Source organism: Drosophila innubila (genome assembly GCF_004354385.1).
Source record: "Drosophila innubila isolate TH190305 chromosome 3R unlocalized genomic scaffold, UK_Dinn_1.0 2_E_3R, whole genome shotgun sequence".
NCBI lineage: Eukaryota > Metazoa > Arthropoda > Insecta > Diptera > Drosophilidae > Drosophila > Drosophila innubila.
The window spans coordinates 32,378,707-32,396,114 of NW_022995380.1; the positions used below are offsets into that span (position 1 = coordinate 32,378,707).

The 17,408-nt window shown below is 35.8% G+C and overlaps 1 protein-coding gene across 1 annotated transcript; it reads left to right on the top strand.

Annotated features, from left to right (window-relative positions):
• The first annotated feature begins 1,510 nt into the window (after nucleotides 1-1,510).
• Nucleotides 1,511-2,381, top strand: LOC117792596. Its single transcript, XM_034632798.1, has one exon. The coding sequence runs from the start codon at nucleotides 1,540-1,542 to the stop codon at nucleotides 2,317-2,319; it is 780 nt and encodes a 259-aa protein (XP_034488689.1). The 5' UTR covers nucleotides 1,511-1,539; the 3' UTR covers nucleotides 2,320-2,381.
• The last annotated feature ends 15,027 nt before the right edge of the window (nucleotides 2,382-17,408 follow it).

The following is a 17,408-nucleotide window of genomic DNA, read 5'->3' on the forward strand; positions in this document are numbered from 1 at the left end:
CAAGAGTGCCACGGGACCAATATTGGTTTTATATTAAAATATAAAGTTTTTCATACTAAGCAAAGTGTGAACGTTGACCGCAAATTTGACCGACTTGCCGGTCGAAATTTTCAAAACGCCGTCTTATCTCTTGATGAATTTGTCTTAGCTATGTATTGCTTAAGTTTTAGACTTGTAGTACTTATGGCTTGGGCTGCACAATGATCAGTGAGTCAGTCAGTCAGGTCAAAGAGTGTAAAAACTATTTATCCATTTGCAAATCTGAATATGACCAGGGTAACAAGCAGCTCAGCACCTCTTCTACTTCTTTGCCACTTGTTCTAGCCGCTACTGTCCCATTGGAGGGGTTATAAATATGAGCAAGCATTTCACGAGATATCCTTAATTAAAGTCATTTCCTCCTGCCAGGCTTGGGTCTGGAATGGAATGGAATGGGATGGATTTCGCGCTTGGAGCGAGTGCACAAGTTGAAATTAAATTTGCAAAGGACAGCACAAGGAAATAAGCTGCTCACATAAAGGTACCACCAAAATATGGCAGCGGAATGACCTAGTTACTCATACACACACTCACACACACACACACACACATGTGCATAATATGTGTGCATGTGTGTGTGTTGACCCCTTGGCAAAAGGTTAAGAGCGAAGCTTCGTGCGGCCATTAACATGAAATTTTTAACAACAGCCACGCAAGGAGTTTCGTGGTCCACGTGGGTCCAAAATACTTGTTAGTATTTTTGTTATTATTGTTGTTGTTGTAGCTGTGATTGTGGTGGGTGAACTCTAACGACATAAGCAGTGGTGCCGAGCAGCTTTTGTCTTTGTCTTTGCTTTCTGTGCATCTTTTTTTCCCCCTTTGCATCTTTCCCTCGTGCAGAAACCCATTCCCCTTACCTTTCCTGCCATTTTCATTGTTGTTTTGCGACTGCGGCGCTTTGTTTTTAAGCTCTGCACTACGTACTTTCTCTTTGCAATTCTTTTCTCACTCAGCCTGAACTCTTTAAGCCGAAGCGTGTGTCCTTACGTCACATCCTTTGCATTGTTTACGCTGTAAACACTCAAAGCTGTAGGTACGAGTACTCCTAACGAATTCACCAGCTACCATATAAGCTGCAATGAGACTTCTGCTTCCAGTCCCCCAATTTACAACCCATCCCATCTCTTATCTTATCCCTTACAGAGTCCTTATTCTCGTCGCCTTAGCACAGGATGTGTCGCTTATTTATCGCATTTTTATGTGAAATAAACGGTTTGGAATTGGCTAGGTAAAACATTAATTTTATTGTGGGCGAAATTGAGATGGCAGAATGGAACAACACAATAACAACAACGATAATAACAAATAACTAAGTTCAATGCGATGCATTTCAAGTTAATATGCAGCATGAAAATGAATTGGAACCAAATGGATTTGTCTTGGAGCAGCTTCTCTAAAAGGTTTTCTATAACAAGACCAATGAATTGGCTACACTCGAATATTACGAATTTTCTAGTTGTGTCCAGTAGTTGTCAACATTTTAAGAGGGACAGAAACAAAATGATATCATATTATGGTCTATACTGTTTGATGATGCTATGCATGAATGGACTGACAAGTGCCAACAATGACACCCAAACAGATCCACCTAAACAGGCAGATCTTCCAAATCAAGCTGAGCAACCAAAGGAACTGAATGACTCCAAGTGCAAGCCCAACGAAGTTCTAACTGCCAAGAAGGGGTGCGTCAATCGGGAGGAATATATGGAACGCATACTCATGGACACATGGGTCGATGAGAACTTGGATGCTGCCAAAAATAAAGCGGGTCTTGAGCGAACAGTTGAGTGCCAAGAGGGTGAGATACTTACCGCCTTTGGCTGTGCACCGGAGAAGCAACCACTCCGAAACAGTAAATGGGAACGTCCGACCATCCTTCACAGTCATCTGTACGGAAACAAGGTGTTCAAGAGCAGCGACGGAATTCCTGATACGGATACCAGCAAGGAAGCATTAGACAAGCTATTGGGTTCGTCTAATATCGGATCTGATGCCAATAGTGTAAGCCGTGGAACTCTCAAAAAGGGGGGTAGGCCAAGAAATCTTGACATTGATGAGAATTTGACCGGCGATCGCACTATCGGCCACAATCGTCCTCGCTCGTATGTTTTTCTGCCGGGAAGGAAGCTACAAAGCAATCGGAAGTGTCGTCCATACGAGGTCCTTGGTCGCAATGATCGGTGCATTCGAAAGCTCGGAAGAACCGGATTATACAAGCACAATGATCATCAGTACGGAAGGCAGCTGCGACATCGTCATGACGCCTCTAATTTAAGCTGAGTCTCGTTAGTTTCCAAAAATATCCATAGACTCAAATCAATCATTAATGAAATGAAAAAAAATTAATATTAATAATGATAAAGTGAAATAGAAAAACAATTAAAATGAAAATTGAATGACTAATGGAAATATTAAATTAAAGAATAAGGAAAAAAGTATTCATAACCAAATTGATCCCTATCATTAAAATAAAATGAAAGTAATAATATTAAAAAATAAAAGTCAAAAATAAATAATTAATAAATATAAATTTGAATATTTAATTGAAATATTAAGTAAAAGATGAAAGAATAAGGCATCATTCTAAGCCAAAGTAAATCTGCAGGAGGAAGGTATTGTCATCAAATTTGTTGCTTTAACTTTTATAAATAGTTCTTGCAATGGGACTCATTGGATCTGACATTAAATTAAACTGGCTGAATCCTTTAATCAAACTCATTGGCTTTGCATACTGTATTTCTATGTAGTACTCCTTGATTTGGGCGTTTAACCAAATAATTTAATCAACACTTCTTTTAAACTGTGGATTATGTAGACCATTCTGTTAAACAACTACAAAGAGTACTTTTGATGTCATTTAAAGCAAATTGGTTATTTACCCCAAGTCATTTAAGGAGAACAAATTAAAATAGATACGTGTTGGGATTCCTTGAGCTTCAAGTGATGTGCCTCGGCTATTTTATAATATGTGTTAAGCTTATGAATGTAAAAGCATAATTAAACGAGATTTGTGCTCTGGGGCATTCAAGTGAGCAGTTAAGTGAGAGTTTAAGGAAAGTAGAGGAGAAGAGAGGTACCTTGAATGGGGTTATGTACCATATTTGCGCAACGGATTGCTAGGTTGGTACAAAATGGATGGCTTTGACATGCTAATTAGTTAACCTCGCACATAGTTTCCTGGATACCATACTCAAGTTTTGTGAACGGCTACAACAAAAGCGAAAAGCAAATGAATACCTTCAATGTGTGTTGAGCATTCACACTATTCACAGTATTCACACGCCATGTTTGACAGTGCTTAAGCCAAGCGATTAAGTGCCAGACTGCCCGACACCAAACATGATGAATAGTTCTGCAATAATTACATTACTTGGCACTTTAATGCTTGTCTGCCAGATGAAAGTCACAGCCCCGAAACGGACACATATCCTATATATGTATTTGAAACCAATATTGTGGGTGCTTCTTGCTTTGTAAATAACCAGCCATCAATTTAAGCAACTACTTGCGCGAATTTCGGTTTGGCAACATTAATCATGTCCTGTGTTAATTAACAATTAATTACATTTTCAAAATTATAAATTTGTCGCCGGCCGCTGGACATCAGTTGAAGTTTAAAGCGGCAGCATCATAAATTAATGTCATATTCCTATCACAAGGCAACACTGAACATTTAAATGATGCAAGCTAATGATGCAATGCCATAAATTATTCAAATTTCTAATATAATGTTTTTGGTTTTTATATCAATTATTATGCATTACTTTTTGATAATTTCATTAGTAAAAGTTTCTTTCGCATCATAATGATTTACATCATAAATGTTTTAAGCAGGAAATGTAATTTTCATTAGAAATAATGACCTATTATGAGTACTTTTTTGATAATCTGACTATAATCTTCATATTTAAGCAAAAATAATAAATATCACAAATTGTAATTTTTTAAATTGATGAACTAAGTATTATTGAAAATCAATTAGTCGGAAAGTAAGGCTTTAGCTTTTTAATGTACTCTAGTTATGTAATTGTGAGTTTAAATGTGAGGATTACTTGTAGTCGATCACGACTGCTTCTTCATTTTCATGTTGTCGCATAAATTGTCTAATGCTTCATTAATTGACGTGCAGCGCATTGAATCACAATGCTCAATACTTGAATAAATTGTGGATATCCAATTTCAATTGTGGATATCTTTCTGGTAATTTCTGTTCACTTAAACTAAAATGATTTGTGTTTTCTGTGAAAGTGGATGAGTTATTAAATGGCCTCATAAATTTCTCAGCCAATATAAATGTATCAGCTTTAATGCGGAGGCTTGAACTCGTTTTGGGCAGACGTAAGTGGTTGACACTTTGTTAAGGATTTAAGAGTTGGCCTTATGTGTATAGTATAGTATGAATGCATATGTATGTGTATGTGTACTGAATCTGCCATTTATTTGAATTGCTATTGCAATATTCAAGCAGCAGACCATTCATTGACACACAATGGTGCAATTAATACATCATTGCACCTGCACCCGAAAAAATGACAAGTGCAACACTCAAACTGTCGGTGTAAAAAAAAACTTGTGCATGACACTTGTTTGATTTATCCAACCGCTTGAGATTTAAAGTGGCAATTACAAAAAAATTTACTCGTACTGTCTACAAAGTACTTACTACTTAAAATTGTGAATCTGCTTTGGGTTGCGCATTTTTCAGTTCCACTTTCCTGATACATCAGTGTCAAGTGTCATTAAAATATTACAATTAAGCATGCCTTATTCTTATATATCTATATATATAAATCTCTATGTCCAACTGACTCACTGACTGACTTAGCATTACACAGCCGGTTTGACGTACGACTTTGAAACTTGGCCACAATATTCTTAAGATAATTTCATCGGGAGATAAGGCTGCGTTTGGCCAAAATCGAACTGTAAGTGCGTCAAAATGGAGTTCAAAGTTCACATGTATTTTCAGTTTACATGTAGTAGAGTTTGGTCAAACGAGGTATTCAGTGTCAAAGTGGTGCAGAGGATGGTGTGTTTGATTCAGAAGCAGAAGGTTCGGGCTCGAATCCCGCTTGATCATGTCTTTTTTTAAATCAATTTGACACAGCAAAGACATACATTTACTTAATAAACATATATCAGTGTTTGGTCAGCTGTCGAGCTCAGTACCTAAGTAGTGCAGAGGATGGTGCCCCAGGTGCAGAGAGGCGCGGGTTCATTTCCCACACCAGGCAGGTATTTTATTTTATTTTTCAATTCAATTTTATTAACATATTTTTAAATTTTAGGATATTTTACAATTTGGTCAAAATCGGGTTAGTATATCATATAGGTGCAATAGGAACAATCGGGTTCAAATTCTACATTAGAACTTTTTTGTTTTTCAAGTTATCTCAACCAAACTCACAAATTGTGTTTTTTTTTACCATATTTTACACCCTGACCAACTTTTGTCAAAATAGGATGACTATATCATATAACTCTCATAGGTACAATCAAGCTCAAGTCAATCTTTAGTATGAAATCTTTTTTGTTTCAATTGGATGGAAATTAACTCTTAGTATGAAAAGTAGTACAGTTCACCCTTTTTGCGCACAGTGCACAATGCCAATTTTCTCTTTTTTTTATTAATTTATATTTTTATTTAATATTTTTAGATTAAACTGAATTTTGTTCGTCACAAAATTGGATATCAGAAATTTTGGGGCTAGAAATTGCTTTCGTCACTAGACTTTTACCTCGTGTAGAGGTTTTTTTTTTTGTGGTTTATTTTCTTACATTCAAACACGTTAATGTGATTGGATTTCAGAATAAACAAATTTGTGTGGTACCCGGGTTACAGAATATTTTATAGATAAAAATTAAGTGTCCGAATTATTAGGTTGTCCGAATTAACAAGTGTTCGAGTTATTGAAGTAGTACAGTAATTTAGTTTTGCGTTAAAGATGTTTATTCAAGAAAAATAAAAGAAGTGCTCCTCTTTTTCACGCATCAATTTCGCGACCGAATCGAGCCGGGGGTTGGTGGGCGAAACGAGCAGAGGGCGGAGCCCCGTAGTTTTATATAAAACTTTTTGTACTGACTCACTCACTGACTGATCACTCTGAAGGTAAACCGTAAAGCCTAGAAAGCTGAAATTTTTACACAACGTAGCTGAGACGGTTTGATTGTGCAGTATAAAATATATACTTTCATTTATCTGTTTGCTAGCTCAATTTTGGGACAATAATTTATTGATGATTATCCCAAACAACTTTTCTAATTTGTATGCACATTAGGTGCCCATTGATAAATGCGATTACCCAAACAGTTGCTTAATACATTGAGTAAATTTATTATACAGGCATGTAATTAAGTTAAAATTAAGCGGTTTTAAATCTGTTGACGATACAAACAGTGAAATTTGTTTGCAATAATATTCGCTTGCTGGATTATTACAACTCTGATTGATGATGTTGCTTTGACTTTGTGTCTAGATTTGTGGCTATTTGCATTTTAATGTTTTAAATAAAAGCAAGGAACTTAATAATAATAAACAGTGTACAATAAACTGTGCGCTGTATTACTATGAAGAGGATGCTCTTTTAGGTATCCACAGAAATAGTTAGTTTATTTTCCACGTTCGCCCGTCTTGTTTATTTGCTATTAAAATGCAGTTAAAATATTTATTAACGAGTTCATGTATGTGCTTATTATGCAGATGCTTGCAAATGCTGGTCTGATGTCAATTGTCCTCAGAACATGCTCATAAAAGATACGCAAACGTCGTACAAACATTACAAGTGCCTTTACTCAGTTCAAAGACGACATGACGGTTTCTGGGTTTCCTTCTGGACAACTTGAACATGGCTAAGGGCCGAGCGTGACATACCTCAAACATTATAATGTTATAATTAATTATCCGCCAGAGGCAACAGAATACACAATTGAATAATCCATGATGCTATCAAATAACTTTTCGACTATCCCCAATAGTGAATCTGATGATCAAAAAGTCTTATTTAAAAAATAAAATACTCTTAAACAAACATTCTAAATATTTGGTATGGAATAACAAAATCAAGGGAAAAAAAAATATTAAATTACAACTTTATTAAACCCACCCTTCAGAAAAATTAACTAGTGTCAAAAACGAATAGTTCTAGATCTAGTATAAAGGCAACTTGTACTAGATAAAGACGAAAAAAAGCAAATGAACCGGAAAAATATTTAAAATACAAACATTAGAAGAAAAGAAGTTTGGGAGACATAAATTAGAATAGGCTAGGAATGAAAAATTAGGAAAACACTAATATTCTTATTTTGAGTAATATTTGTAGTCATTCGTATAGGTATTGCATTTTACTTGTATGTATATTCTGCAAATTTATATATTCTTATCAGGAAATAACACCGTAACCGGTATCGGAACCGATTATCGAAACTAACCGATTCTTTTTTAGTACCGAAACTGAAACCGTGACCGAAAATAATGCTCAAACAAGAACCGAAAACCGAAACGTTCGTACCGGTCCGGTTGTGGTAAAGTGGCTAGGTCAAAGAGTTGACCAACTTCCAACTGTAATAACTTGAACAAAACTGACCCGATTTTCAAGCGAAATGTCATTTTAATCATGCTTTGGCCTCTTAATTCATTCTGTATTCAAATTTAATTCATTTAGAAAATGCAATTATTTTTGACAAATAGTTGATTTTGATGGTAGAGGTCCCCCCTTTAAAATTTCAAAAATTATAAATATTTTAAATTTCAAGTTTTCACTTTTAATCTGAGACCTTTCATTTTCTTGTAAAAAAAAAATGTCAAAATTAAGAAAAATTTTGACTTGTAAAGTTGCTAGGTCAGAGGCTTGAGCAAGTTTAAACTGTCATAACTTTGCCAAAACCCAACCGATTTTCCAGCAGAAATTTATTTTGATCATGGTTTGGCCTCTAAATTTACTTTGCATTCAAATTTTGTTAAATGTAAAATATATTTGTTTCGTCTTGATTCTTATTGAATGAAAAGCACGAATATTGTACAGGATATCTCTTAGTCGAGTACACTTGCTTACACTTAAGAGGCTGTAATTTAATAAAGGCAGGAACATTTTCCCGTGTTTTGGCAATAGACATCTGGACATGTGGACCGAAGTGACGCAAACCACATCGGATGATGTCGTTTGATGATGTTTAGTGAATGTTGATGATTTTAATGTTCGTGTCTGTCATGCCTGCAGAAAGCGTTGTCCGTGACGAAACTGCCGCTGTTAAAAGGCGCAATAAGTAAACGCTTGAAATAAGGCCAAAACGCGGTCGTCAGATGGTCAACATAGCTGTCGAGAAGTCATAGACTTAGACTTGTCATTCGACGGTGTCCGATGTCGTCCTTGTTGGCGACTTGAGCACCGGTTGCCATGGTACATTAAGAAGGGCTCTCTCTGGCTGTAAATTCAACTGTTTTATGCTCTTTTCGTTACGCATAGCTAAAGTACCAGCCAACCAAGACCAAGACCGGACTCAGCTCGGTTTTCAGTTTTCAGTGAACAGTTGCCACGCCTCACAAATATCTCCCGCAGTTGGGACAACCACAGAAGAGCAACATCAAAAGAGAGTAGGGCAATAGAAATATGAGCTTATTATTTTAATTAGCGGCAAGCCTGTAGTTTGTAGACTTCCAGCTTTAAGATACCCTCTAATACTCGTTTGTCTTCCTAATTAGAATGTTGTAGATAAAAGCTCAAAGGAAAACCTGCTTGAACTGTATCCTATGTTTTGAAGGTGATTACATAATTGATAAGTAATTTAAGGATATATATACTTTCCCATTTCTATTCATATATACCATAATCTGGACTAATCTTATATCTATGGGTACAGGGTATGTAAAATTAACACACATGGGACAATTAATAATGTGTAATTGAATTAAACAAATGTCATTTACTCGCAATTCTGACAATTTTTGCTCTAATTGTGATATGCTGTATCCATTGTAAAGGTATAAAAAAAGCATTAATGACCTGAGCAAATGCTTGTAACAGACAAACCCATTTCTGACATATACATTTTTTATAGTGAAGAACAGGCAAATCGGAACTAGCGCCATCTATCGTGTGTAGCTTTACGTAAAATGTGATTTAATATAATTAAATATGTTCGAGCTGTCAAGAGTGTCTGATTGTCGTCCCTTTTTTTTTTCTTTGAGAACCTTATGCATTTTTAATATGTTTATTAAATGGCGCATGTTACGGTTATACACTGAAATCGGGCAATTTCCAATGGGCATTATTTAGACCACAGCCGTCGCCCGATTAAATATCAATAACCCAATGGGAATGGGAAGTTAGATCGTATCTGACTACTCTGTCAATTCTCATGTCACGTACAAAGTCTGTGGCCGACTGAGACATATTATACTAGGCCACAAACGCTTCGACCTAACGTAAAAAATGAGGACTGGATGTGCAGTCTATATGTCAAATACATCAAATGTTGGGAAGCTAAGCAAACAGAAAGAAGCCCAAGACAACAGACAACAAAAACAACTGAACCGACTCAAGTCTAGAATGTGTATATCATTTGGATTGATTGCAGGGACACAGGATAGACCAGCCGTGAAGTATTTTTGTTTGCTTGTGGTCGATTTGGGAAGTTGGGAACTTGGCCAATAAGTCAATGTATGTATGTGTGTGTGTGTGTGAATGCGAATCTGCGAACCGGATGTGTTTTGTATGCCAAAAGGAAGGTGGACAGCCGACCAAGCGAGGCCGACGCTGACGTCGTCAGACGCCTTCGTTGTCACACTCGACACACGAAACTCGGATTGTTGACACTTGCAGCAGCGGAAATGAGTTATGCATTTCGGATCTGAGCTTTCCATTGTCTTGGTGGAGTGTAAACGGGTGCGATGTAGCTGGTGTATGGTTAAAAAATCATGGCAATAGAAATAGTCAGAAAATTAGATATAATTGTAGTTATACAAGTTAATTTGCAAGCAATAATAAAAATAATAATAATAATAATAATAATAATAATAATAATAATAATAATAATAATAATAATAATAATAATAATAATAATAATAATAATAATAATAATAATAATAATAATAATAATAATAATAATAATAATAATAATAATAATAATAATAATAATAATAATAATAATAATAATTATAATAATAATAATAATAATAATAATAATAATAATAATAATAATAATAATAATAATAATAATAATAATAATAATAATAATAATAATAATAATAATAATAATAATAATAATAATAATAATAATAATAATAATAATAATAATAATAATTAATAAATAAATATAAGTATTGATATAAGAATGAGAATTAATATTGGATATCCTTTGGATAATTCAATTACTTTAATTTGCATTTTCTCTTTAATAGTGCAAAACTATTTATGACTTGATTTTTAGAATCCTGTTTAATCGTAAAGTTCAAAATGACATTTTGGGAACAGTGCAAAACAATGCAATGATACACGCACACATGCACAGAGTGACGTCAACACACACACACACAAAAGACAAGATACTCCTGGCGAGCACTTGAAAGAACCGCAGTAAGCCAGCAAAAAAAAAAAAACAAGAAGATGTCGACGAAGTGCAAAGCGCTTCAAACGATTTTCCGCAAAGTTGACTGCCTCTTGCAGTGGAAGGTGTGAATGTGAATGTGCCTTTGGGCGGTTATTTGTGTGTGTATACATACAAACATACATACATGTGTGATTACGGCCACAACAGAGACAGTTTCAGTCCCAGTCTCAAGAAAGAAGCAGCAGCTGCAGAGCCTCAAATAAAATGTTGTGCAAAAGCCTTTAGGTATTTCACGCCAACGAAATATGTGAATATGCTAGATAGGAGTGGGTTGCGAGAAGAAGACGAAGAAGAAGATCATTGAGGTCGTGTGCTGCCAACTTCACACTCAATGGCGGCAAATTTTTGGCAACAAACTTCTGAAGAGGCAGCAACACAGCAACACTAGCCAACAACCACAACAACAACAACAGCAAGATGAAAACGCTGTTCTCAATGTGTGTGGTGTATACTCGTACACTGATAAAAAATAGTGTTCATGGGACCATTATTGATTTTGGCTGAAAATGTACAAAGAATTTGTCTCAGCTATGTTGTTCTGTACAGTGGTTAATCAGTTAGTCAGTCAGGACAAGCACTTTTATATATGTAGATAAATATTTTCCTAACAATTTAGGATTTGTATTCTTATGTTATGAAATTTTATTTAATTTATATTAATATTCTTAAAATTAGAAATTTGAGCTTAAAACGGTCTTATGATGAATACTCTTTATTTTAGAAATTTTTCTTTTTTTTCAGTGTGTGTGTGTGTGTGTGTTGCAGAGTAAGCGAATGTCTACGAATTTATTGCCCAGGGAAGCATATCTTTACCAAGACGCTGTTTTTTTCTCTGTTTTCTATTTTTGTTTTCACTGTTTTTCAGTACTTTTGCCAGGGCTGCAACATGTCTCAAAGTTGTCGAAGCGTGGGCGACTCAGTTGCCGCTGCAAGGGGAATAGACTTTCGCAAGTTAGCCAAGACCAGGACTCAGGACAACAAAAAACTAGAAGTCGCATATGTTTTAGTGACACAACTGTGCTGACAGCTGTGTAAAATATACGCGCCCTCATAATTTATATGAGTATTGTTAAATTAACGTGACTGCGTCGTGGGAACAAAGCGACAAAGACGAGTTTGAGTACGAGTACGAGTACGAGTGCTCGTATTAGCCAAATATGAGTACCCGTAACACTGAGACATCTATAGACCCGATATGAATCTGACTCTAACTCTAACTCGCCCATGTCTGCATGTACTCGCAATTAGCCAAATGGTCTCGCAACCTCAGTAGCCTCTATTGTTGGCCATCTTCATTCGCAACTCGTAACTGAACGACCTGTTGGCACCTTTTGAGCCAAGGAAACGGAAAAGAGTTTATTTTCTTAGCTTAAAGCTTTATTCTTGTATATGGAACTATGCATAGCAGAGCTATGAATGCAGGATTTTATAAATAGCTACGTTTGTGTAGCGCTGCAATCACATTTCATTTAAGCAATTTAAATTAACCCATAACTCAATATCCAAGGGGTCATCAATTAGTGGTCGGGGTTCAACGCAGCAGGAAAATATAGCAACCTCAACGAAGTATGCTCGTTGTTCCAGTTTAATTATGTAACCTACCTAATAAGGATGACAAAAAGGGATTGCAAAATAGCCACATTTTCACATAGATAAATGTGCGAGATGTACCGAATATTATTCAATTAAAAAAGTTAAATACTCTAGTCATAAAATGTATCCTGACCAGACAACCCGCAGCCGTCATAAAATTTGTAAGGGCAACCCTGAAGTGAACAACCCCTATCCAAACAAAGACACACTTGACTTTTAATTTAATTTCATTGTCAATTTACTTTGGATTAGTGGCTGGATTCAGGCCAGATCTTTCACATGGCAATTGGCAATAAGCTGAAACCACAAATGAAATTATATAGCTTGTAATCAGCATATATAACATAGAGTACATACAGAAAAGCTTTTTACATGTAGCGTAAACCGGCGTAATTAACAACTTCAAGCCAACTCAAAAAGGATAATACAATAAAAGAAATTGTGATTAAGACTGCCAAAAACAATCGAGTTTAAGATTGAAAAAATACGAGTAAGTCATAACATGACACAGTTCTGTTGACAACAACAAAAACAACAATAACAATCACAGTAAATCTCATTATTCTTCATTTGATTTCACATTATTTTGCTGCACTTCTTAAGAAATCCGAGTGTCTTCTGGCCAACTTATTGTGAATGAGTCGAGAGAGAGTTTTTCACTCATTTTGCTCCACATTTATTTCCCACTTCTTATTGTTGTGATAAATTTCAATTAAACAAAAATCAAATAAAATTATACGATGAGCATTGACAGCATTGATGGCCACGTTTCGCATCCATTTAACGATAACGATAACGATGCTCATAATTGAAATCATCAATTTACGTCTACCATCATCATTTTTCAATCCAATATTTATGTATTTAATAAGTAACAGGCATTGTCGTTCCGTCCGATATGTGCATCGATTTTAACAACTCTTTAAACGAGCTCAAAAGTTTTTTTTTTGGTATTTCAGAGATGGCCGTGTTTTGTTTATAAGATGTGTGGAGCATTGTTAAGATTTGGTTAATTACAGTTCGTGTACTTTACTGCACTCAATGTTTAGTAATTTCGATTCGCAATCAACTAAAATACTGCCTTGTTCTTTCTGGGTCCATAAAAGTGTTCCATTTCATTCACATTCCCATCGATATTTCGATTTTCGTTTTCGTTTGCATTTTCATTTCTAGTTGTGCAACTCAATTTCAACTTGATTTGATTGCGAGCATTTCTCAGTCCAAATTCACTAGAACGTCAGTTGCAAGAGTTGCAACAATTTGGTGTATTTTACATTGTTTGCACTGACGGACTGTCGGTCTGACGTCTGTTATTGTCGCTGATGCTGCAGCCTTTGTCACTCTTGAGGCACATAATTTGACCCCTTTGATATGCATTGAACAACTATGTTACCATGAGTATGAGCTGAACTAAGCAATCAATATCGATATCATTCAAATAGCAGTTATACCCTGTGCTTCAAATTGCCATAATAAAGTTGTACAAATGTATGCAAGAGCCTGAGGTTTTTCTCGTCTTACTGGTATTTTCGCACAGTGGACAAATTTCGAATCTCCTTACTAACAAAAATGACTCAGCATATTATTTAACCCGAATATTCCCAGCGTTACCATATGGTAACAAGCAATAGGCATTTACTAAAACTTGTTTTTTAGACAACATATGAACATTAGACTAACTTTAATATGATATTCTTGGAGTAAATTGTTGTCTCTAACTGAAAAAAAAGTTGATTGAAACAATCTCTTAAAGCTAGCTAATCGAAAAATGAGCATTAAGTTGTTCATTATATTCTGCAGTGCAAAAAAACGGCATTTGGCAATTCGTCGCAAGTAATTAATTCGTTTAACTAATTTTCTTACTGAACTAAATGCAATGCATACATCATTAGAAAGGTAAAAGAGTGCTCTTTTTAATTATAAAAAAAAATTTGGAAAAAAAACACTTTTTCGGCAAATTTACGCTTTTCATTTTGGTGTTACCATACGGTAACGCTGGGAAGTGCAGTGTACAGATTTTTTCCTTACATTTTAATCGCGTTTCGGTACCAAATTGCACCAAATTTGGTAAGGATGTAAAAAACCAACTTAAATGCATATTCTGTGAGTTTGGTTGAGATATCTCAGAAAACAAAATAGTTTTCCATACTAAAGGGGAATTTCACCCCGATTGTTCATGTGACAGTGCACTATATCATAAGATCTGACCAAATTTGGTATATATATCAAAGAGAAGCCCCCCTGTTGGATAAAGCTGTGTTTATTAGACTTTTTCGCAAATATTCGTATTTTTTAGTATTAAATAAGCCTGTACCCTGTTATTCCCAGCGTTACCATATGGTAACAGCCAAAAAAAATGGTCCTGTCGATTATCCTGACAAAGACGAATAAATAGAATGTCATTTTCAGCGGATTCATTTTCTGCATACTTTACTTTACTAAATAAATGAACACTTTTTTAATACAGTGCGTATGAGTGAATTCTGTCAAGCATCGTTCTTAGGTTAAACGCATCTCAGATGCTTCTCTCTAGTAGCATTTATTAAAAACGCAAATTATAAACAATAATATTATTCAAAATAGACAAATTTGTTGGTTGTTTTCACTTACGAAACCAAATGTCGCTCGTCAAAGTCACGAATTATGAAATGATATCAAAAATTATATCCCGTTGTCACGCAGAGTGTGACAAGAGTTATAGATACGACTCGAATTATTAAATCTGAATCTGAAACTGAGAGCCGACAAACTGAAACTATTTGCACACTGCCTTTTTCAACATTGGCTGTCGCCAGAAGTTTTGGCAGCTGCGGTTTGGCAACCGTTATGCTTTAACTAAATTGCGGTACTTGTGGATAGTGGGCTGGGGCTGGGGGTGGTTGTGGCATGTGTTTGTGCGTGTCCGTGTGTGTGTGTGTGTGTGTGTTTCATGCAACGCTGGGCGCACAAACACTCAAGCAATTAAAACTACAAATTCTAGAAAACTTTTTGCATTAGTTTTGTGTTGATGATGCACACGTAGTCGCTGCGGCGACTGAAATTAGCAGCAGCATCAAGAATGCAGTAGCTGAGCACACACTCACAAACACGCGCGCGTGTGTGTGTCTAATGCGGCGCGTCAGCGCTAAGTGTCGTGGTTTCAAAATGGCGCTCGACTTACCTCGACCCGACCCGACCCGAGTTGTGCACTGTACATACACATAATTGGGGTCCACTGTTTTTTCGGCTCGCCAATCTACTGTTGCTGGCTTTTGTCTTTTTTAAGATAGATCTGTCCATTTCAAAGCTACTTTAGTCGGCAAAGATATATATCGGTTAAAATACAATAAAACTATAATAATTTAAGCTTTCGGAAAAGTGTCAACGGGAAAATAAGAAGAAAGTGACGGAAGGCATGCAAAAAAATTGACAGTGAAGGCAAACAAATTTGTTTTCCAGCTTTGTTCAGCTATGCCAAAGTTATGACGTTTCAAAGATCTGTGAAAGTGTCAACCGGAAGGTATGGAGAACATGGATTAGACCAAAGGCATGGAGAAATTGACAGTGAAGGCACAAAAATTATGTTTTCCACTTTTGATGCAGTATCAAATTAGAGGTCAAAAGAAGATAAAATTGACATTCCGCGAGGAAATTCGTTCAGTTTTGACAAAGTTACGACGTTTCAAAGATCTGTTGAAGTGTCAACCGGAAGGTATGGAGAACATGGATTAGACCAAAGGCATGGAGAAATTGACAGTTAAGGCACAAAAATTATGTTTTCCACTTTTGATGCAGTATTAAATTAGAGGTGAACAGAATATTAAATTGACAATCCGCGCGGAAATTGGTTCAGTTTTGACAAAGTTACGACGTTTCAAAGATCTGTTGAAGTGTCAACCGGAAGGTATGGAGAACATGGATTAGACCAAAGGCATGGATAAATTGACAGTTAAGGCAAAAAAATTATGTTTTCCACTTTTGATGCAGTATTAAATTAGAGGTGAACAGAATATTAAATTGACAATCCGCGCGGAAATCGGTTCAGTTTTGACAAAGTTATGACGTTTCAAAGATCTGTGGAAGTGTCAACCGGAAGGTATGGAGAACATGGATTAGACCAAAGGCATGGAGAAATTGACAGTTAAGGCACAAAAATTATGTTTTCCACTTTTGATGCAGTATCAAATTAGAGGTCAAAAGAAGATAAAATTGACATTCCGCGCGGAAATTGGTTCGGTTTTGACAAATTTATGACGTTTCAAAGATCTGTTGAAGTGTCAACCGGAAGGTAAGGAGAACATGCATTAGACCAAAGGCATGGAGAAATTGACAGTTAAGGCACAAAAATTATGTTTTCCACTTTTGATGCAGTATTAAATTAGAGGTGAACAGAATATTAAATTGACAATCCGCGCGGAAATCGGTTCAGTTTTGACAAAGTTATGACGTTTCAAAGATCTGTGGAAGTGTCAACCGGAAGGTATGGAGAACATGGATTAGACCAAAGGCATGGAGAAATTGACAGTTAAGGCACAAAAATTATGTTTTCCACTTTTGATGCAGTATCAAATTAGAGGTCAAAAGAAGATAAAATTGACATTCCGCGCGGAAATTGGTTCGGTTTTGACAAATTTATGACGTTTCAAAGATTTGAGGAAGTGTCAACCGGAAGGTATGGAGAACAGGGATTAGACCGAAGGCATGGAAAAAATTGACAGTGAAGGCAAAAAAATTATGTTTTCCACTTTTGATGCAGTATCAAATTAGAGGTCGAAAGAAGATAAAATTGACATTCCGCGAAGAAATTGGTTCAGTTTTGACAAAGTTATGACGTTTCAAAGATCGGAGGAAGTGTCAACCGGAAGGTATGGAGAACATGGATTAGACCGAAAGCATGGAAAAATTGACAGTGAAGGCACAAAAATAATGTGTTCCACTTTTGATGCAGTATCAAATTAGAGGTCGAAAGAAGATAAAATTGACATTCCGCGAAGAAATTGGTTCAGTTTTGACAAAGTTATGACGTTTCAAAGATTTGAGGAAGTGTCAACCGGAAGGTATGGAGAACATGGATTAGACCGAAGGCATGGAGAAAATTGACAGTGAAGGCACAAAAATTATGTATTCCACTTTTGATGCAGTATCAAATTAGAGGTCGAAAGAAGATAAAATTGACATTCCGCGAAGAAATT

Coding starts and splice junctions, on each gene's coding strand:
- LOC117792596 (XM_034632798.1), top strand. CDS start 1,540: ATGATATCATATTATGGTCTATACTGTTTGATGATGCTATGCATGAAT.